At 52.0% G+C, this 20,373-nt stretch overlaps 2 protein-coding genes across 6 annotated transcripts in view; one reads left to right on the top strand and one right to left on the bottom strand.

Moving 5' to 3' along the window:
• GYS1 (glycogen synthase 1) overlaps positions 1 to 8,221 on the top strand; it is a 23,093-nt gene extending 14,872 nt beyond the window's left edge. For all 3 annotated transcript variants that reach the window (XM_014561141.2, XM_006173814.2, XM_006173816.3), the window contains 11 exons: positions 278 to 395; positions 691 to 811; positions 1,051 to 1,157; positions 2,337 to 2,396; positions 2,486 to 2,564; positions 4,153 to 4,266; positions 4,558 to 4,684; positions 5,620 to 5,715; positions 5,910 to 6,073; positions 6,521 to 6,601; positions 6,761 to 8,221. In XM_014561141.2, coding sequence (XP_014416627.1) covers positions 278 to 395; positions 691 to 811; positions 1,051 to 1,157; positions 2,337 to 2,396; positions 2,486 to 2,564; positions 4,153 to 4,266; positions 4,558 to 4,684; positions 5,620 to 5,715; positions 5,910 to 6,073; positions 6,521 to 6,601; positions 6,761 to 7,084 — 1,391 coding nt within the window. In that variant the 3' untranslated portion in view covers positions 7,085 to 8,221. The remainder of the gene's footprint in view (positions 1 to 277; positions 396 to 690; positions 812 to 1,050; positions 1,158 to 2,336; positions 2,397 to 2,485; positions 2,565 to 4,152; positions 4,267 to 4,557; positions 4,685 to 5,619; positions 5,716 to 5,909; positions 6,074 to 6,520; positions 6,602 to 6,760) is intronic.
• A 1,376-nt stretch (positions 8,222 to 9,597) lies between these two features.
• On the bottom strand, positions 9,598 to 18,422 carry LOC102512073 (apoptosis regulator BAX). Of its 3 annotated transcripts, XM_032485587.1 has the most exons (8): positions 18,295 to 18,343; positions 17,663 to 17,714; positions 17,417 to 17,568; positions 12,532 to 12,535; positions 11,040 to 11,346; positions 10,730 to 10,876; positions 10,261 to 10,386; positions 9,598 to 9,902 (listed from the first exon to the last, which is right to left on the bottom strand). In XM_032485587.1, exons 1-8 carry the CDS (start codon positions 18,326 to 18,328, stop codon positions 9,750 to 9,752), a joined length of 975 nt encoding a protein of 324 aa, XP_032341478.1. In that variant the 5' UTR covers positions 18,329 to 18,343; the 3' UTR covers positions 9,598 to 9,749. The 3 variants fall into 3 exon arrangements, with proteins under 3 accessions (XP_032341478.1, XP_032341480.1, XP_032341479.1); XM_032485589.1 differs by lacking the exons at positions 9,598 to 9,902; positions 10,261 to 10,386; positions 10,730 to 10,876; positions 11,040 to 11,346; positions 12,532 to 12,535 and adding exons at positions 14,534 to 14,784; positions 15,160 to 15,269; positions 16,902 to 17,037 and having other exon boundaries at positions 17,422 to 17,568; positions 18,295 to 18,422; XM_032485588.1 differs by lacking the exons at positions 9,598 to 9,902; positions 10,261 to 10,386; positions 10,730 to 10,876; positions 11,040 to 11,346; positions 12,532 to 12,535 and adding exons at positions 14,537 to 14,734; positions 15,165 to 15,269; positions 16,902 to 17,037 and having other exon boundaries at positions 17,422 to 17,568; positions 18,295 to 18,411.
• Positions 18,423 to 20,373: the final 1,951 nt, after the last annotated feature.

Consider the following 20,373-nt stretch of genomic DNA (forward strand, 5'->3'; position numbering starts at 1 on the left):
TCCCAGAAGCCCCGAAGTTGATTGGTTCCCTGTCTGGTTAGCCATTCACAGGGGCTGATGGGAGCTGTAGTTATGCTTGTGAACATAAACAAGCAATATTTGGCAAGAAGGTATCTGAGTGGCAGGGCAGCTGGGTCACCACAGGAGCTCACAGAGGAGCTACTGAAACAGAAATTTGGAAAGGAAAGGGGTCTTTCCTTCATTTATTCATTCAGCCACATTGATCTGAATGAAGAAATGAAGAAATGAAATGTGGGACCTTCTCCCCCAATCCCAGATATCGTGACCCCCAATGGACTGAATGTGAAGAAATTCTCTGCCATGCATGAATTCCAGAACCTCCATGCTCAGAGCAAGGCTCGAATCCAGGAGTTTGTGCGGGGCCATTTTTATGGGTATGTAGGCCAGATACCTAGGTTTTGAGAGAGGAGGGGGTTGGGAGCCCAGACTCCTGGGGCCAACAGAGGGGACAGCTGAGGGCTCAGCCTCTTAAGTTCTTGAGCATCAGAACAACAGCTGAGAAGTTAAGGATATCCCCATCTAAGGAGAAAAGAACCACAGTTCCCAGGAGTTCCCATGATGCCTCTATCCTAAGATGTTCTTTGCCCCCATGGCTTCTGGGGTTTGTAGTTTCAAGGCCGGGGCTAAACGGTGAGGTCTTGGCTTTACCCAACCTTGTGGCTTCTTTAGGCACCTGGACTTCAACTTGGACAAGACCTTGTACTTCTTTATTGCTGGCCGCTATGAGTTCTCCAACAAGGGGGCTGATGTCTTCCTGGAGGCTTTGGCCCGGCTCAACTATCTGCTCAGAGTAAGGCCTGGGCTGCAAGGGGGTGAAGGAGGATGAGAAAAACCAGTACACGACTGGGGAGAATGGAGACCCAGGGAGATGGGGACAGGGAAACCCATGTGTGAATGGGTAGCTCTGTTTTATAATTCTCCTTGTCAGAAAGGGGCATGGCAGGGTCCTAGTGGTCTTGGGGGTGGAAAAGGTGGGCAGCTTCCACCTTCTCCCATGTGATCCTCACCCACACGTTTCCTTTGCCCCAGGTGAATGGCAGCGAGCAGACAGTGGTCGCCTTCTTCATCATGCCGGCTCGGACCAACAACTTCAACGTGGAAACCCTGAAGGGCCAAGCCGTGCGCAAGCAGCTTTGGTTGGCATCCCTTAGCCCAGCATTCCTGCGGCTCCCACTCCCCGCTGTGTGCTTTGGGGCCCCTGTGTCTCCTGGCGTCTGTTTTGTTACCTGTAACACGATCGACTGTCTGCTACCCGATTCCTAGTAAAGTCACTTGATGCAGATGCCTACAGCTTAGGGGCAGGATGAAGTCACAGCTGCAGGCAGGACAACTGTGACAGCACAGCCGAGGCTCTGATACAAAACTGGCACGGTCTCGCTTGTGCCACTGTCCCTCTCTGGCTTTGTATCTTTAGGCAAACCATTCCCTCTCTCCCAGACTCAGTTTCCTCATCTGTAAAACCCATTCCCTCGCCATCAGATACTCATTGAGCTCCAACTGTGTGCCAGGTGCTGTTCCAGGCACTGGAAACACGGCGGTGAACAAGAAAGATAAAATCCTTGCCCTCACTGAGTTCACATTCTAGAAAATTCTATAGAAAGTGTTCTGTCCAAAAAAGCAGGACTGTAAGATGAGACTGGGTTGTCAGGACAGCCTACATTGAGAAAGTGCCATAGGGTAGAGACCAATAGAGGAAGTGAGGGAGGGAGCTCTGTGTATCTGGAGAACAGCAAGTGCAAAGGCCCTGAGGTATATTTGAGAAACAGCAAGAAGGCCAGTGGGGCTGGAGCAGAGTGCCCTAGGGAGCTGGGGTAAGAAAATGAGGCCAGAGCAATGAGAGGACTGTGAACAGAGGACTATCAATGAAGTTGTAGGGTCACGCTCTTTGCTAGCTTTACTTGGGTACATACATTTTCCTTTTAATAAAATGGGGCTTAGCATCACCACTGCCAGGACTAGCACAGGTCCTAATAATAGCTGACATTTCTGGAAGGCTCGTGTGCTGGGCACTGTGCACTTTTTGTCATGACCTCATTGAATTCTCATTTCAAACCTTTGAGGTTGCTTCTATTTTTATCCCCATCTGACAGATGAGTCATTGAAGTCAGAGAGGGAAGGCCACCTGTCCCTGGCCACACAGCTGATGCAAGGCACAAGGGATCTGAGCCTTCCAGGGCCTATTCCCCGAGTCTCCATCCTCCAGCCAGAAATCTCCAGGGCTTCTCTGCTCAGACCTCAACTCCCCAGCTGCCCCAGAAGCCTAACCATAAATGGCAGTGGGTGTGTATGTGACATTGTTGCTCTTCTCCTTCCAGGGATACAGCCAACACAGTGAAGGAGAAGTTTGGGAGGAAACTTTATGAATCCTTGCTGGTGTGAGTGTCCTGCCCTCAGCCCTACATCCTCCTGGGTTCTAATCCTCTCGTCACCCATTCCCAGATGCAAACCCCTGCTCGCCTTACAGGGGGAGCCTCCCAGACATGAACAAGATGCTGGACAAGGAGGATTTCACTATGATGAAGAGAGCCATCTTTGCCACACAGGTATGGTTTGGACTCCTGAGCAGAGGTGGTGAATCCCAGCAGCCCTGGAGGCAGCTTGCCATTTTAGCTCTGACCCCAGAGATTGCTGGGAGTTCTGCTTTATTAGCAGCCCTTATTCTAGGAATCCACATTAGGGTGTGAAACTGGTAGAACTTCAATTTCCAGAAGCCATTAGGGCAGCCTGCTTTCCTACAGCTTATTCTGCCACAGGAGCTGCTGGGAGTTGTAGTTTCTTGGTGTCCTGGAGGGGTGATCCATGAACAAAAGGTGAAAGGGGCCTTAAAAGTCAAGATAGTCACAAAAGGAGAACTACAACTCCCAGCTGTCCTTGGGCCTTGCTGCAGGCTGCCTCCACCTCTTCCCCCAGAGACTACTGGGAGTGGTCATTTTGTCGGACCTCTAGGGATAGAACCAGGAGTTCAGCTAAAACACTTATTCCCTGAAGAATATTGAAAACTCTTATGTGTAGTTCACTGTACAGGAATCATACCACAATAAAGGTTTAAAACAAAACAAAACAAAACATTGAAAACTCTCAGCAGCTGCTGTTTCTTATCCCACTGGCTGTGTCTTAGTCCCCAGATGCTCCTGGGAGTTGTAACTTCTTTAGATACCTGGGGTTAATTAGATGAATGGGAAACCTTAGAGAAAATTGGCGGTCACAAAATGAGAACTGTAACTCCCAGCAGCCCCTGGAATTTCTGCTACATTGACTCTTCCGTTGCCCCAGAGACTTCTGGGAATTAGAGTTCTTTTATTCTCTGGAGTTGAGAGTCTTTGGTACCTGTGATCAGTGTTGGTGATCCATTTCCTGGGGAGTGGAAGCCTAGACAGCCAAGTTACCCAAACAGAGTGTGAACTGCTTTTGGCCAAACTATAATCTCCAATACCCAAAAAGCAGTCTGCCTCACTGAGGATGGTTCAGCCATGGTGCTTGCTGCTGGGAGTTGCAGTTTCCCAGGCTCCTGGAGTCAGCTGACTGAAGATGAGTAGATCTTTTAATGAGAGAAATCATGGGACAGCGGCAAAGAACATCCCAGCAGCCCCCAAGGATGCTATCACACTAGCTTTGTCTTCCTCCAGTGACTCTTGGGTATTGTGGTGTCTTTGGGCCTCTTGAGGGTGGAGGTGGAGGGATTTACATGATGGAGAGTAAAGAGGACTTGGAGAGAAAGAGATCCAGGATTTTCATAACAAAGCTATACCTTCCAGCAGCCCTTGAAGCTTGCTATCACATTGGCACTATCTCTGCCCCCTTTCTATTCCTTTGAATTTCTTTGATGACAGCCCAGAGTATAGAACAAGAGAGCTCCCTGTAGTCCATGAGGCATATTAGCCCTGGCTTTGCTTCAAAGACAACTGGGAATTGTAGTTACTTTTTGGCTCATGGTGGTTAAGGAGAAAAAAAAACCTTTACAGATAGAACCAAGTAGGAAATTGACAACTCCTGGTAATCTCTTGGGTTTCTTGCCCCACAACCTGGTGGGAATTGCGGTCTCCTTGGGTCCCCAGGTTCAGCATGGCTCATGGGAAGTAGGGAGCCCTCTGTCCCTTCCCTAACCCCTCACCCCACTTGTGGCCCCTACAGCGGCAGTCTTTTCCCCCTGTGTGCACCCACAATATGCTGGATGACTCCTCGGACCCTATCTTGACTACCATCCGCCGAATTGGCCTCTTCAATAGTAGTGCCGACAGGGTCAAGGTGAGGGCCTGGGCCAGGGTGGGTTGGACATGGTAAAGGATGGGGGCAGGGGATGGGGGAGTCATGGAGGGAGTGGAGCCTAGTCCTCACATTCCCCATCTCTCCAAGCTTATGAAAGGATTACTATGTTTAGAAAGAACCTTAGCTTCCGAGGCAGACAGACTGCGATTCAAATCTTTGTCATGACACTGACTGGTGTGACTTTAGACAAGTTTGTCTCCCAGCCACTCTGGGATCCCAGGGAGTAGCTACATAAGGTGCTTCGGCTGAATCCTTCTTTTTCCCTGCCAGGTGATTTTTCACCCAGAGTTCCTCTCCTCCACAAGCCCCCTGCTCCCCGTGGACTATGAAGAGTTTGTCCGTGGCTGCCACCTTGGGGTCTTCCCCTCCTACTATGAGCCTTGGGGCTACACGCCAGGTGAGTGTAGTGTCTGGCATGATCCTGGGACAAGGCACTTGCCCTCCCTGATCCCCAAGCTCCTCCTTTGCAAAACAGAAACAATGGCAACAGTCTGTTCTGCTGTAGCATGTGTTTTTGTGACACAGTAGCTCATGTGATGGATGAGTCATTAGAGGCTTGATGTCAGAGTTCACATGTGATTTACCCCAATTTGCTACTGTTTGGTCCCCCAAACAACAAAAGCTAAATTCAGTTCATTAACACAACTGAGTGTGGCGGAGACTGTGCTTGTGTGATAATTAGGAATTTTGCCAGTTTTGTTTCGGCCATGGTTAAAATGGTGCATAGGTTTTGTGTGACCAGCCCCAAACCTATTTTTCCTATAAGCCTTATTATATTTAGGGTCTAATTTTTTAGAAACACTTGTATAAGAATTATAATAAACTCCTTGAGGCATTTCTCAGCATTATTTAGGGCAGTGAAAGTGCTGCATACACAGTGATAATGATAATATGAGACCTCGTCTTACCTCGTGTTAAAACAGACTCTGAAGCTATATGCTAACCAAAACAGTATGGTCTGGCACAAAGTAGCTTATAGTTTGTGAGAATTAATTAAAATGGTAGACGTGATCCAGAGTACCCTGATCCAATAAATTAGCATTCTTATCAGTTATAGACACTTCCTTACCCTCAGGATTTAGGGCAAGTGAATTCCCTTTTCTCAGCCTCTTTTTCCCCCTCTTATCTCGGCCTCTTAGCTTCCCCTCTAAGAAATAGGGACTATGATATTTAGTCTAACGCACACCCTGATTTTTCTGGCTCCTGGCTTGCTCCGCACAGTGCCCAGCACTTGGTAAAGTCACCAGTAGAGGGCACCATTGGAGCTTTTATTGGAGTTCAAGACCATAAAGAGGGGAACGCTAACCGGGCCTTTCTCGTGCCTTCCCGCAGCTGAGTGCACGGTCATGGGTATCCCCAGTATCTCCACCAACCTCTCCGGCTTCGGCTGCTTCATGGAGGAACACATCGCAGACCCCTCAGCTTACGGTCAGAGCCCGGATTGAGTGCCGGGACTTGGATCTTGGGGAGGAGGGGCGTAGACTCTTGAGTCACTAAGAGAAGAGAGGAGTGGGGTGGACTCCTGAGTCCCAATGGGAAGACGCGTCCTGGTGCCGCAGAGTCTCAGAGAGAATGAGGGTTTCCTCAGTCTGTTTTCTGAGACCCCGTCCTGGCCCCGACAGGCATCTACATCCTGGACCGGCGGTTCCGCAGCCTGGATGATTCCTGCTCGCAGCTCACCTCCTTCCTCTACAGCTTCTGCCAGCAGAGCCGGCGGCAGCGCATTATCCAGCGGAACCGCACGGAGCGCCTCTCTGATCTTCTGGACTGGAAATACCTAGGCCGGGTATAACTCCCTTCCCCATCCTCTGCTGGTGAATCAGCCTCTCTGGGTCCCTGGTTCCTCAGCATCAAAGGCTGGCGCAAAGGGCGCGGTTAAATTTCTACTTGTAACGGTTGCTGTCCCTTTAAGAAATTAATCAACTTTGGCAGGAAGACCAACTCAAAATCCTCTATTTGCATAAGGGTGTGGCCAAAGAGGTCCCTGAGTGGAGAATTCCACCTTGTTAAGTGGGTGTGACTCAGACTGTCCATTCACAGCTCTGCTTATCTGCATAAGGGGTGGGACCAGAAAGATGGATAAGATAATTGGCTTAGGTGCCAGCCGTGAACCCACCGCAAGACGTGTTTATTTGCATGAATGGTGTAGCCAGGGCTCAACTCACCCTTTCCAAATCTGGGCGGGAGCCGAGTCCGCCCCTGATCCTTGCTCCCTTTCTTTACCTCCTATAAGTACTACATGTCCGCGCGCCACATGGCACTGGCCAAGGCCTTTCCGGAACACTTCACTTACGAGCCCCACGAGGCTGACGCGGTGAGTGGACCCGGGGTCTCTCTAGTGGGCCAGGAGCTAGAGGGTGGGGTGGGGTAGGGTGTCCGGCCCTCCAGAAGGCCTCAGGAAAGCTAGACGCCCAGGCAGGCTGTAGGGAGACACTGCTCACTCTGTGGTTTGTGCCCACACCTCTGTACACAGACCCAGGGCTACCGCTACCCACGGCCAGCCTCAGTGCCACCATCACCCTCACTGTCACGACACTCGAGCCCGCACCAGAGCGAGGATGAGGAGGAGCCCAGGGATGTACCACCCGATGAAGACGGTGAGCGCTACGATGAGGACGAGGAGGCCGCCAAGGACCGGCGCAATATCCGCGCTCCTGAGTGGCCGCGCCGCGCCTCCTGCACCTCTTCCTCTGGCGGGAGCAAGCGCGGCTCGGTGGACACAGCGCCCTCCAGCTCACTGAGCACCCCCAGCGAGCCCCTCAGCCCTGCCAGTTCCCTGGGCGAGGAGCGCAACTAAGACCCCTGCCCCACACTCCCTGCCAGCCCTGCCTTCTTTATCCGGAGGGTGGATGCAGAATGGCACTTTTCCTAAACTCCACTTCAGATCCCTAACCCTCCATGGGGTCCACAGCCCCGTCCCCTCCACCATACACTCCAGCCCCTCTAGCCCCCCTTTTGGAATCCCCAACACTCCAGAATCCACTATGCGTGCCTTTCTTGGGTTCCAGAATGTACAATCTGTGCCCTGGAGTCTCCCAGGCCTGGCCCAAGTTCCAGAGGCCAGGAAATCTGCCATTACCCTGCTGTGGTGCCAGCGGTTTTTGGAAACCTGGTCTATTGCCTTCCATGCTGTGGCTCCTAGAGCCCTTGACGGCTTGCTAATTCTACAGCATACCTAGCATGCCAAGCTCAGGCCTGGCCTAGGGGCCACCTTGCACTGGAAACCACGTGGAGTCCCTGCTAATAAGACAATCAAGTTCAGAGCTGGGGCTTTTTCAGGGACATAATTGAATATACATCCTCCATTGTAACTCCAGAACTTGGGCTACAGGCCAGTGCACTCCTGTTTACTCTGATCTAGCCCTCCCTGGGGTGCCCAGCTCTGCCTGGAGGATTCCCTCTGCCTCCACCAGTCCTCCCCTCTTCCGCCACACTTTGGCCAAGCAAGTGGGGGCAGACCCACTTGGCTTCTCATTCCTCCTGGAGAATGTGCTGTCTTGGCCTAGATGCCTTTCTGGCCTTTTCTGGACCAGACCCATCTCCTCCTTTTGTGCCCTCCAGGAAATCCCTCTGCTGAGGACAACTGGCTGTCTTCCCCAGCAACCCCACACACAACCCCAGCTGCTAGACCCACCATGAAACCACTGGGTTCTAGGTCCCGGCTGCTGAATCTGGAACCTTGCCACTGCTGCAACCCAGTAACTTCCCCAGGTCTAGAACTCAGCCCACTGGATTCTAGAACCTCATATTTACCTCAAGCCTCTTCCATCCCCAAGCTGTGCCCTGCCCCCAAATTTGGTGAAAGGGAGGGGCCCCTCATGTGTGCTGTGCTGTGTCTGATGCACTTGGTTTGCAGTTGGGAGAGGAAGGGCAGAGGGAGTGTGATTGAAGTCTGTCCAGAGATGAAAAAATACAGCTATACTTAAGAATCTCAGGTCTAGTCTGACGTGAGGGCTCGGTTGGCTTCTCCCTCCTCTTTACCTCCTATTCCTCCTGCCCACCAGTGGGTCCCTGACCTCTTGTCTCATCCTGTTGCCTTAGAGACTTGGATTGCCATTGGATTCCAGGGTTATTTCAAAGGAAGTCACCTCTCATTTTTGACTTAAGCAGCAAAAAGTTGGTGCAAGCTCTTTGACACAAAGGGGCTGTGTCATTGGAAAAGCTATGAACCATATGTGACTGTTTAAATTTAAATTAATTAATTTCTTCAGTAGAAAGGGCTCAACAGCCACTGCAGCTACATGTGGCTCATGGCTACCCTATTGGACAGTGCAGATACAGAACATTTCCATCATGGCAGAAACTTCTATTGAACTAGCTTAGAGCCTGTTTCCAGGACTCTGTGTCCTCTGGACTTTGGCCCTACTGTCCAGCTGGATGACTGAAAACAAATATTTCTCCTTTCAGTTCTAGTCTTCACTAGGCTACATGTTCATCTCTAAACCAATGGCTTTTCAGGGGAGTAGAAAGCTCCAATTGTTTGGATTTGGATGTGTGATCATCCCTCCTGTTACCCCCTCCCCCACCAGAAGCCCCCTCCCCCACCAGAATCACCAGCAGGAGGGCCTGGTGCTGAGCAGACAAAAGAACACATGTCCAGCAGCCATTTCCTCTTTGATTAAGACAGAGAAAGGGTACAGGGGTCAGAGTTGACATTGTCTTGTTAGGCCCAGGAACTGCCTGCTAAGCCATCTTCGAGCTTCTTCAGTTCCCATTTGGACAATTTCACATCCTGTTTCAGTGCTGAGCCCTAAAGCCCTAGCTCAGCACCTCTTTCACATCACATGCTCCCAGCTGCTCAGATCCACGTGCTGGATTCTACCTACTATTCTTAGAATTTGAGAGGGGTATCAAGTAGCCTTTGGAAGTCAAGACTTGAGGGTGAGTTCTGGTTGAGATGCATAACTTACATAATTGCCTCAACTCACCCATATAAAGGAGCTCACAATTCTCAACCTCCCAGAATTGAGCCAGAGACAGTTACTTTCAGAGCTTGGCAGAGCCTGGCAACGCAATCACTCATCTGAACAAGTTTCTAGTTACAGTCTGGTATCTTTAACAGCATCTGCTTCCAGTGACCAACCCCAGGTCTTACTAGACTCTCCCTGGAGTCTGGGTTCTACCGTCGAGAAGGGGCAGCAGGCAACAGCCGGGCAAAGCAGAGAACCCACTACTGCAACACTCCACAGGTAATAACTTGCCTTAGAACAGTAAAGAGAACCAACTCCTCTCTTCCTGCCAGCCTAGTCCAGCCAGAAGCCTAGCTTCTGTGAGATCCCACCCCATTTCTCACACCACACACACAAAACAAGCCATTGCAAAAAGCTTTATTTCTATTTGGTCCTAGGCTTGGGAGAGGGCTCCAGGATGGTTAAAAAGCTGCCTGGTGACTGCAGAGAGGCTTCAGGCAGAAGCCCTGACACCAGAGGGGCTCTGTAAAGGCCGCTGGGTTGCAGAGGCTCCTAGTCGTGCTTGAGGGTGAGCCTTTCGAAGAGATACTCGCCCAGACCAGCCTGGGGACCAGAGAGCCTGCGGAGGTTAGTCAGGTGGTCGCCCATCTTCTTGATGAGTTTCACCTCCTCATCCAGGAAGTGGTTCTCCAGGAAGTCACAGAGCTGAGTGACAGAAGAGAAAACTGTTGCCACTTACCGATCTAACAATGTGACAGATGGGGCAAATGAGGCTCACAGAGAAATCTGCCCCAATCAAATGAGACCAAAGCTTTAGTTAGAATGTAAGCTTGGGGGAGAGGGCATAGCTCAAGCAGTAGAGTGCATGCTTAGCAAGCACGAGGTCTTGGGTGCAATCCCCGGTACCTCCTATTAATTAATTAATCAATCAATCAATCAATTGATTGATTAATTAATTAAAATTTAAAAACCCTAATTACCGCCCCCCCCCAACCCCAGACAGAATGTAAGCTTCATTCCAGGGAAGGTTTAAGGGTGGGCAGACGTGAACCGGGACACTTACATGTGGGTCTGCGCGGGCAGAACCCAGGGCATGCAGATCCAAAAGGGCCTGGTTCAGGTTCTTCTCCAGGGCAATAGCAGCTTCCATAGCATCCTGGGTTTTACCCCACTCATCTTGAGATGGCTTCTATACAAACAGACAAGAGAGGGCTCAGTACAAGCCACACTCTGGAAAGGACTAAAAGCTAGTAATTTTCCAGTAGCTGCAAGAGTAACGGCTTAGTCCGAAAAAAAGTTGCATCTATCATCCATCAGTGTTCTATAACTACACGTTCCACGATACCACACGCTGTGGACTGGACTGCCACGTCTTGAGGGAACCGTGGGCGCCTCCATTTGCAGCCGTAACAACTCACACAAGACAGAACTCAATCTCCCAGAAACCTCGGCGGTACCTAAACAGCTATGGTCTAGTGGCCTCCAGTGCAAGGACAGTTGGGAGATGTAGTCCGCTGCCCCACATTATTTACCTGCACGTCCTGGAAGAGGGCGCGGCCGCCGCGCTGGTTTTGCATTTTCAAGAGACGCTCCGCGCCCTCGCGCTTCTCCTCAGCCAATTCGCGGAAAAAGTGGCCAACACCCTCCAGAGCCACATCGTCGCGGTCGAAATAGAAGCCCTGCGGGAAGAGATGGCAGGAACAATGGTTAGCAAGATGTGACGCCAGGAGTCCTAACTCCGCCTTCTGAATAACCAATCGGACAAAGGCCAGCGCCTGCGCAGAGCGCCGAAGGCGCGCAGCTGAGGAAAACTTGGGCCGGGGGCGTCTTGGGGACCCTTACCAGAGAGAGGTAGGTGTAGGAGGCCCGCAGATGCATGTTGACCAGGTGGTTGACAGAGGCCTCAACCTCGCTGGAATAATTCTGACGAATCTGGGAGCTCATGGTTGATCCGTAATAAGGAGTTAAGCTCACAAAACGGTGTTGGCTGGTCCCAGAGGCTGAAGATAGCACAGTGGCTGGTTCTGAAGGATGCGACTGGAAAAAAGGTTGAAGGGTGGTCGGAGGCTGGAGCAAGGGGCGTCCCCTGGGTCTGTTCCGTCCAAACACTGTTGAAGCAAGAGACAGATCCGCAGGACCGCCGAGCGCACTGCAAGGGGGTGTGGGCAAGGCGGCTTCTTTTATAGCGCGCGGGCCCTCGGAAGTGGGGCGGTCAGGGAAGGCCATTAGCCAATCTGCGGTGGTGGGAGGCGGGTCCTGGAGCCCACACATGACCAATCAGGAGCGGGGACAAGTCCCAGACCCCCCCCCCCCACTTCGGGAGGTGGGGAAGTCACGCGCCTGTAGCGCGAGGCTGTTGTGAAACGGGGAATTGGGGGTTGGGGGGTTTTGCTGGATGCATAGACTGTGGGGCTAATTTTGGGAAGTCAAGCGATACTGGGAGGACTCTGGTAGGTGAAAGATTAATAAGAACACTGGGAGCCCTGGAAAGTAATGATCCCTGGGTCCTGGGGCTGTCTCAGGAAAGTAGGTTGGATTCTGGGGTTGTGTCAAAGCATGTACTTTTCTGGAACCCTGGGAGTTCCTCTGAAATGCAGAAATCTCCAAATGATTGGGGTTTGCTCTGGGAGATAAGGGCGTACCCAGATCATTGGGAAGTTTGGAAGGCTGCGAGATATTATTTCTGGAACCTTGGGTCACTTTCTGAGAGGTGGGTTGGTTGGGGGTTCTGGAGCCCTGGGGTTTGTTCAAAGGTAGAGGGGTTTCTGTAGCCTTAAGAGTTCACAACAGAAGTCCATGTTTTCCTGGAAACTTCTTGGGGGAGGTCTTTACACCCTTGAGGTGATCCACAAGATTAAAAGGACGTGAAGAGTCCTGGGGTTCAGCCTCGGAGTTGAAGGGAGTGTTTCTGGAAGCCTAGTGAGGGCTTTTAAAAGAGGCAGGGGGTCTTGGAGAGCCCTTTGGAGCCCTGGAAAGATGATCTGGTCTACTTGGAATACCTAAAGGGCTATTTTTAGGGGCTCATTATTTTGAGGGGAACTGCAATGGGAAGAGGTGCAATGACACTGGAGCTTTGGGGGGGGGGTCTCTCTGTGAGGCTGCACTTCGTGGAGACTAGTTTGAAGGCAGCCAGAGACTGGGAATCATTTTTGCTTCTGAAAGCGATCTCTCTGAAGTTGTCCCTGTTTTGTCGGACACAAGCTCCTTCAAGATGACAGAGAAGCACTGGGTCCTAGGGAAACAAGGAGGCACAGGAGACCTGTGGATGGGACATCTGTCTTCAACCAATGGACACTTGTAAGGTGTACCCAGTCCAGGCTGGTGTCTGGATGGCAGAGCTGGCTCCCATCAGGAGCTCCCTGTTGTTGGTTGGGGAGGGGAAGAGAAACAAAGACAGGAACTTGACCCTATTTAAGTGCCCTAATAGAAATAACTGGTGGGCTGGGGCAGGGTAGCTGAAGCTGCTGTGGCGCTGGGGGAAGAGGTCAGGGCCTGCTTTGCAGAGAAGCCTCTCCAAGAAGTCCAGGCAGGGCACCCCCCCAAGCAAGGGGATTCCAGCTAGTTCAGTATCTGGGGTCCTAAGGGGGTGTCTGGGCCAGTGGCCAAGAGAGCAGCTGTGCTGAGTCATGCTGAACTCAGCTCCGCAAGGGGCTCCAGCAGAGGGGCGGGGTGGGGCCCCACGGACTGACATCATCTCCTCGGGGTGGACTACAGTCTGGCTGGGACCCTGGGAACTAGGCCTGGCTCGGCCGCAAGTCTGGCCCCTTCCCCCAAGGTGCGGCCTTGAGTGAGCTTTGACTCAGGGTCTTACTGTCTTTTTAGTTCCCTTGATGTTTTCCCTGGGCTCCCGCCTGTGGCCATCCTGTCCCCTCTCTCTGGGTGGTGACTCAGTCTCCCCTCACGGCTATCTTATCTGACACCTCTCCCAGGACTTGGTGTCTCTGGTGAGAGTCTCTGGGGGAGGGGCCGTTGCCCCAGGCACACAGTCACAATGGGACCTGAGTTACTCATTCACCAAATTTCATACCTCAGCCGGAAGACCTTTAGCCTCCGGCAGGTTCCATCTAAGCAGAGGTGACCTGGTAAGTGTTCACAGGGGTGGGGAGAGGAAGGGGGGAGACAAGATGGTCTGAAGAAAGACAGTTGGGGGGAGCATACGGGGTGTGGTGTACAGAGACCCAGAGAGACAGGGACAGAGAAAGGGGGACGGAGACCCAGAGAGGGCCAGAGACAGAGAGGCAGAGGAACAGAGACAAGAGAAGGGGACAGAAAGAGCCAGAGAGAGGAGGACAGAAACAAAGAGACGGAGACAGACACAGAGGAGGTAGAGAGAGCCAGAGAGGAGACAATCGTGACTCTCTGAGTGAACTTAATCTCTGTAATCCCCTTTTCTGATTGCTCTTGTGTCTAAATCTACTGTGAATCTTTAAAAAAAAATTTTTTTAATGGAGTTACTGAGGATTGAACTGAGGATCTCGTGCATGCTAAGCAAGCACTCTTACCACTGAACTATACTCACCCCTTTTTTCTTTTTTTACTGTGCCTTTTTCTAAGCTTGGCATCTTTCCACCCCCTACCCTCTCCTGGAGGGTCCCACCCAGGTACAGGGCCAGACCTCAGAGCTCCTCCTCCTCTTCCAGCCCCTCCTGGCACACCCTGTCAGCCTCCTGCCCGTCCCTCCTCTCTGGCCACACCGCACAAGCTCAGGCCTCATCTGGAGTCTCCTTGGACCTTCTCTCTAGCCTCCTCAGTCTTCCAAACCCCAGGAGCTTCCCCAAAAGGCTCCAGAACCCTCCCCTCCTTTCTAGTCCTCCCGAGGTCTGCACCCCCATCCCTCCTCCCCCATTTCTCCACCTCAGTACATGTGCAAGTTCCTGTGTTCCCATATGGTGGAAGCTTCCAGGCCCTAGTTCCTGGAGGTCCAGGAGGCTTTCTCTGCACCCTGCTGCCCTGATCTCTAACCACCACCACCCGCCCCTGCCTACACCCCCCATCCCAGGCCCCAGGCTCCTCTGCTGGGCTTGGGCCTTGCCCAGTCCTTCCTCCAACACAGCACTCTAGGCTGCGACACATAACACATGTGATCTCAAGTTGCCCCCATCCCCCTCAGGACTGTGGGCTCTTTGCAGGCAGGGCTGGGACCTAAACTCATCACTGACCCAAAGAGGGCACCAAGGGCCCTCAGAAAAAACATGTGTCAGCACATGAAGACTGGTCTCCTGCAACAACCAGGGAGTGGCCCCAGTGACTCAGACTCATGTGTGGCCCGAAAGAGGTTTATTGCCCACCCCAGACCACTTCTCCCCATCCCACCCTACCCCACCCCAATAATTACAAAAGTAAGAAAAATGCCCATGGCCCCAAGTCCCCCCTCCCCCAGAAAAAAGCCATAATTTATGCAGAAAAGACACAGTCCAAGGCTGCTGGTGGCTTCAGCCCATCTTCTTCCAGATGGTGAGTGAGGCGGTGAGCACTCCGGCCACGAAGATGGTCACTGTCTGCCACGTGGGTGTCCCAAAGTAGGAGAGGAGGCCGTCCTGGGGACAGGGACATTGGGCACTTCAGCAACTTGGCCAAGGGATAGCCCCTGGGCCGGCACATGAGGCATCAGGGAGGGAGAGGGGCAGGGAGAGGTCAGAGGGCAGGAGTGAGGTAAAGGGCCTAAGATTAATGGGTACTAAAGACTTGGAGTCAAAGAGTTATCATAGAATTTGATAACTGCAGGGAGGGCAGAAGGCACTAGTCCAGTCTGGGGTCACTGGAAGGTCAGAGATCACCAGGAGGTCAGGGGTCACAGAGAGGTCAACAGAGATTAGATGAATCAAGAGTTGATCAGATACACAAGAAAACGCATTATAGAGCACATCTGATGATTTGCAAGTGGGGAATGGGCCTCCACTGTGGTGGGCTCAGGAAGGCCCAGGGATCCCAGAGGACTGGGGGACGGGATGGCGTTAGGGGCCTCACCCAACCACCCTGGTCCTGGATCCAGCCCAGCAGCCGCTCTCGAAGGAAGTCCAGTGTCCAGCGCATGATTGTCCTGATCAGTTCAGGCACCTTGGTGCACAGGGCCTGCAGGGAGCGGGGTGGGCCTTAGGGACCAAGCCTTGTCCTCACTGTCTGGGGACAGTGGCCCCAAGCTTCATTTCTCAACTCTTTGTCTCCCCTTCTGCCCTTCTGCAGTCTCTTTCCCACTCACAGTCAGAATGAGCTTCATAAATCATAAGCTGGATCTCATCACTGTCAATTGCCATGCTCACAAACCTGTGGCTCCCCAGTACCTCTGGGATAAGCATCAAAAGCGTAACTTGGCCCACAAGGCCCTGTGTGAAGGTTCTGACCTGATCCAGTTTTCTGCTGCTTTTCTGTACCTCGTTACCCTTCTTCCATATCTTCATTCCCACCAAATTCTTTCCCTGCTTCAGGATCTTTGCACATGCTGGTTCTTTCGCCACAACCAAGGGAATTTTCATTCATCCCTCCAAGCTCAGGTCTAATGTCACTTCCCAGATAAGGCTTCTGACCTTCAGACCATACCTATGACCTGCTCTTCAACTCCCTAAGCTTCCCTTCCCACCTTTTATCTGTCTGCTTCTCACCTGTTGTCCCCAGCTCCACATTCAGCCCTGCCATCACCCTGATTGCTGTCCCCCTCACCTCCAACCCCATCAGCCCAGTCTTGCAAACACATCAAGAAATCGACTTCCCCACATCCACTGCTGCTACCTGAGTCCAGGTCAGTCCTTTGCCAGTATGATTAGTGGTACCCAGCATCCCAGTTTTTGCCCTTGTCCCCCCAAATCCCTTTTTCTACCCACTGGAGGCAAAACAATATTGTGGAGCTTCCCCTCCCCCAATATTTGATCATGAGAATCTTCAGAGAGAAAATTTTTAAAATTTCACAGTGAACTGGCATATACACACAACCTAGATTCTACAATTAACATTTTGTCATACTTGCTAGAAAATATTTTTATAAATCAGGTCACCTCACTCTCTTGTTTAAAGCCAGCCAGTCACTCCTAACTCTCTGAGTAAAGCTAGGCTTTGCAATGGCCCACGACACCCCTCAGTCTACCCTCATCTCTCACCTTATCCGCCTTCTCACTCTGTTCTAACCATATGGGCTGCCTCATTGTCCTCAACACACCAGACTTGGTCCTACCTCAGGGCTTTTGCATTTGCCGTGCCCTCTCCCAGATGCCTTTCCCCTCATCCTTACACATCACTGAATCTATCTTGTTATTCCAACTTTGGCTGTAATGTCACCTCTTCTTAGAAGTCTTTCCTGACCATGGTGCACAATCACATGACTCTAGTTTATTTCACTTAACAGGCACTGTGCATTGTGGGCCCCATGAGAGTAGGGACCTAGCCTGTTCTGTCCGGTGCTATGTCCTGGGTGCCAAGTATAGGTCACACACATCATAGCCCCAATAAATGTTTGTTGAATGAATAAATGAAAGAAAAAGCAGATAACTGGCCCACAGCTGTCTTTCTCCGTTCCCTCTGTGGTTACAGGGCTGCCACAAGGGTTGACCTTGCAACTCCCAGGTCCTTGTGGGTCCGAAGGGAGCCTCCTGGAGCTCACAGCCTTGCAGCTGCCCACCTTGAGCACCAGTTTTCTGGCAAAGTAGAAAGGGGCTACAACCCGGCCCCAGTTGAAGGGAGCCTCCTGGAGCTCACAGCCCTGCAGCTGCCCACCTTGAGCACCAGTTTGCTGGCAAAGTAGAAAAGGGCTACAACCCGGCCCCAGTTGAAGTTGCCGTCAGAAAACATTTCGGCCGCCACTCGGAAAAAGACCTCTCGGGGGGAGTCTGTGTCCACAGCCGCGATCATCCTGCAGGAGAGAGGAGAGCCGGTGCTGGGGAGGAAGGATCAGGCAGAGTGTGGAAACTCTGGCGTCCACTCCATACCAAAGATAAGGAAACTGAGGCCTGAGCCAGGCTCAAATGAATGGCAGGAGGCCATCATGGGGAAAAGGGACAAGATGGACATTTAGGGCATTGGGAGAAATGACTCCCTGAAGGAGGGTTTCAAGATCCTAGGAGAGGGGAGGGCTAGGGGTCCAGAGTGCTGACTTGAGTGCTGGGGCCCTACACCCCAGGTCTGAGGGGAAAGGGGGCTGTGGGCCTGGACTCCAGGCTCCCAGGGGAGCTGGGACTCCTGGGTACTGATGGAGAAGGGGGACACTGTCCTGACTCCTGGGTCCCAGGGGCCACACCTCTGCAACTCCATGTTACTGTCGAGTTCATCTCCGATGCGCTTGAGACACTCGCTCAGCTTCTTGGTGGACGCATCCTGGGGAATCTGCTCCAGGCCCAGCTCAGGTGTCTCTCCCCCCATTCGCCCTGCTCGATCCTGGATGAAACTAAGAGTGGGAATGGAGTTGTGGGGGGGGTGCAGAATCAGAATGGGGCATCACTCCTTAAATCCGCTCCGCAATAATGAGACCTCAAACTCACCCCTGAAGCAAAAGGGCCCCTGTCTTCATGATCTGCTCAGAGCTGGTGGGCCCTAGAGGAGAAAGGAGGGAAGAAGTGCCTGGACTCCTGGGTTCTAAGGGATTCAGGGAAGCGGTAAGGCTCATGATCCCTATGGGAGGACAACACTAGGGGGCCCTGCACTTCTGGGTCCCTGGCAGATAAAGTGACTGGGGACCTGGGCAATTGAGTGCCTGATGCAGAAAGAGGCAGGGGTCCTGGGCCTCTATCTTTCATTCTTCCGGGGGAGGATGTTGAAGAAACACTTCATGCATCCAGACCCCTGGCCTGAGGGGACAGAGGGGAGACCCGCCCCTCCCACCAGGAAGTGGTGCCGGCAACAAGCCCGGGCCTGCCCGGGGGCTTGGATTCTGGGGTTCTCTAGCCTCTCGGGTATCCAAGAGCTCCAGACTGGAAGGGATTGGGACGCGGAGGCCAGAGAGCCGGGGACCCCCGGGGAGGGAGGGGGTGGAGGCTGGCAGCTCCGGATCCGGGAGTTTCTGCCCCGGAGTGCTTGGAGATCGCACGGCCCCAGACCGGCAGGAGGGATGGGGGGGCGGGGGTCGGCCGGCGAGGGGCTCGCCCTCCTCCCGCCCGTCCGCCTCCCGCCTCACCCCCGCCTCTGGGTTGCTCCCCGGACCCGTCCATCACCGCCGCTCCCGCCGCCGCCTCTCGCCGGGTCCGCCCGGGCGGCCGCAGCGCGCCCCTGGTCACGTGAGCGCCCCGCTGCGCGTGCGTCCTCTCACGTGAGCGCCCCGCAAAATGGCCGCCGCGCGCCGCTGCCCCGCAGGGCCGCCCGCACCTGTGCCACCTGCTCGGGGGAGGCTTGGCTCGTATCACGTGATTGTCCAGTCGGCACTTCCCTTTAGGACCTGGTCGTGGCGCCATTCCGCCGGCTACACATTCAATCGCAGCTATAATTTTTAGTCAGGTATTCAGTCCTGCGGTATTTTCAGAAGTTTGAAAATATTGAGCCCTTGAGCCCTTCCCGGGGCAGAAAGAACTTAAGAGTTAAAAAAGTGGCAAAACTTATCCATGGTGATAGATCGGCAGGGTGTGGACAGGGAGGGGCTCCAAGAGAGGCTTCTAGGGTGCCCGAAATACGCTATATCTTGATCTGGGTGGAGATTATTTGGGCATGCACATGTTAAAAATTGATTGAGATGTACACACAAGACGTGTACTTTATGAAAAGCATTATATCTCCTTTAAAAATAAAATAGTAAGAAAAAACGCTCAGATTTAGAAAAATAGGCTGGGGTCAGATGATGAATTGTTTGGGCATGTAAGAGAAGGGAATCTATGGCCCAAGGGTGGCTGGAAGCCATGCAATTGAAGATTATAGGTGTCTTAGTCCCTCAGCCTAATACCACCAGGAACATAGTCAGACAGTCAAGTTTATTGATCCCTTGAGATGATGGAGACCACACAACAGAGAAATCATGGAGCATCTTGACAAAGGAAAAGGTATAGTTATGATAGGATTTGGAGGAAGAGAGGAGTTTAAGTTTAGACAACTAAATGATAGGCTTAAAGCAAAGCAGGGTCAACATCAAGTGTGGACAGTGAAGGGGACCAGGGTCTTTTATCCTTGAAAACTACAATGAATGTAGATGTGGAGTGTTGGGTCCAGAAATCCTTTGCTCTGCACCTGGGTTGAAAATTGAGGCTGCTACTCTGTATCAAATGACTTAGATCCTACAGACAAGAGGGGATGTATCATTTTTACTGATAGAATTTCCAACACTTGATGATTTTAAAGAACAATATTTCTCTGTAAGTGAGAAAGTATGTCCTTGAGAGAAAGAGTGTTTCCTATTAATCTTGAAGCTGGCTTTGTGTCTGTTAGTCCAGCCCAATGAATTAGCCCTTCCTCCCTCCCTTCCAGTTACAGAAAAGGAAGAAGGGACTTTTAATGCAGACATGGACCTCTCAAAAGTACAGCTGTTGAGTAGAGGGGAGAAAATTTTGAGATAATTCTGAAGTTAAAATTGTTTGTAATAATAAAGATGCTATATCAGCATCTGTGAGGCCCACCTTCAAGATGGGCTCCAAAGATTCTCACCTCCAGGTACATATGCCCCTGTGTGTCATCCTTTCCTACAATGAATAGGGCTGACCAGTGTGATTAACAGGATGCTGTGGAATGACAGAATGTAACTTCCAAGGTTAGACCATTAAAGTCACTACAGCTTCACCCTGGCTCGCTCCTGGATCACTCGCTTTAGAGGAGGCAGCTGCCATATTTTGAGGACATGCAAACAATCATGCTCTGGAGAACACACATGTGGAGGAACCAAGTCCTCCAGCCATCTGAATGAGCCACTTTGGAAGCACAGCCTCCAGCCCCAGTCAAGCCTTCAGATGACAGCTGTCCCCATCAGCATTCTGACTGCAGCTTTATGAGAGATCCTAAGCCAGAACTACCCAGCTAAGCCACTTGTGGATTTCCAACCCCCAGAAATTGTGTGAGATAGTAGTAAATGTTTATTGTTGCTCTAAGCTGCTAAATTTGGGGCTAGTCTGTTACACAGCAATAGATAACCAATACATCTAGGATAATTATGGCCTGTTTACAGATGAGGAAATCAAAGCTCAGAGAGGGAGATAGATGTGCCAAAATTGTCTGGTCTTCATGGGTGCTCCTAAGAGTTTGTATGAGGCTCCAGCTTGACCTGTGTCACTTGGATGGG

The sequence above is a fragment of the Camelus ferus genome, chromosome 9, assembly GCF_009834535.1.
Source record: "Camelus ferus isolate YT-003-E chromosome 9, BCGSAC_Cfer_1.0, whole genome shotgun sequence".
Classification (NCBI taxonomy): domain Eukaryota; kingdom Metazoa; phylum Chordata; class Mammalia; order Artiodactyla; family Camelidae; genus Camelus; species Camelus ferus.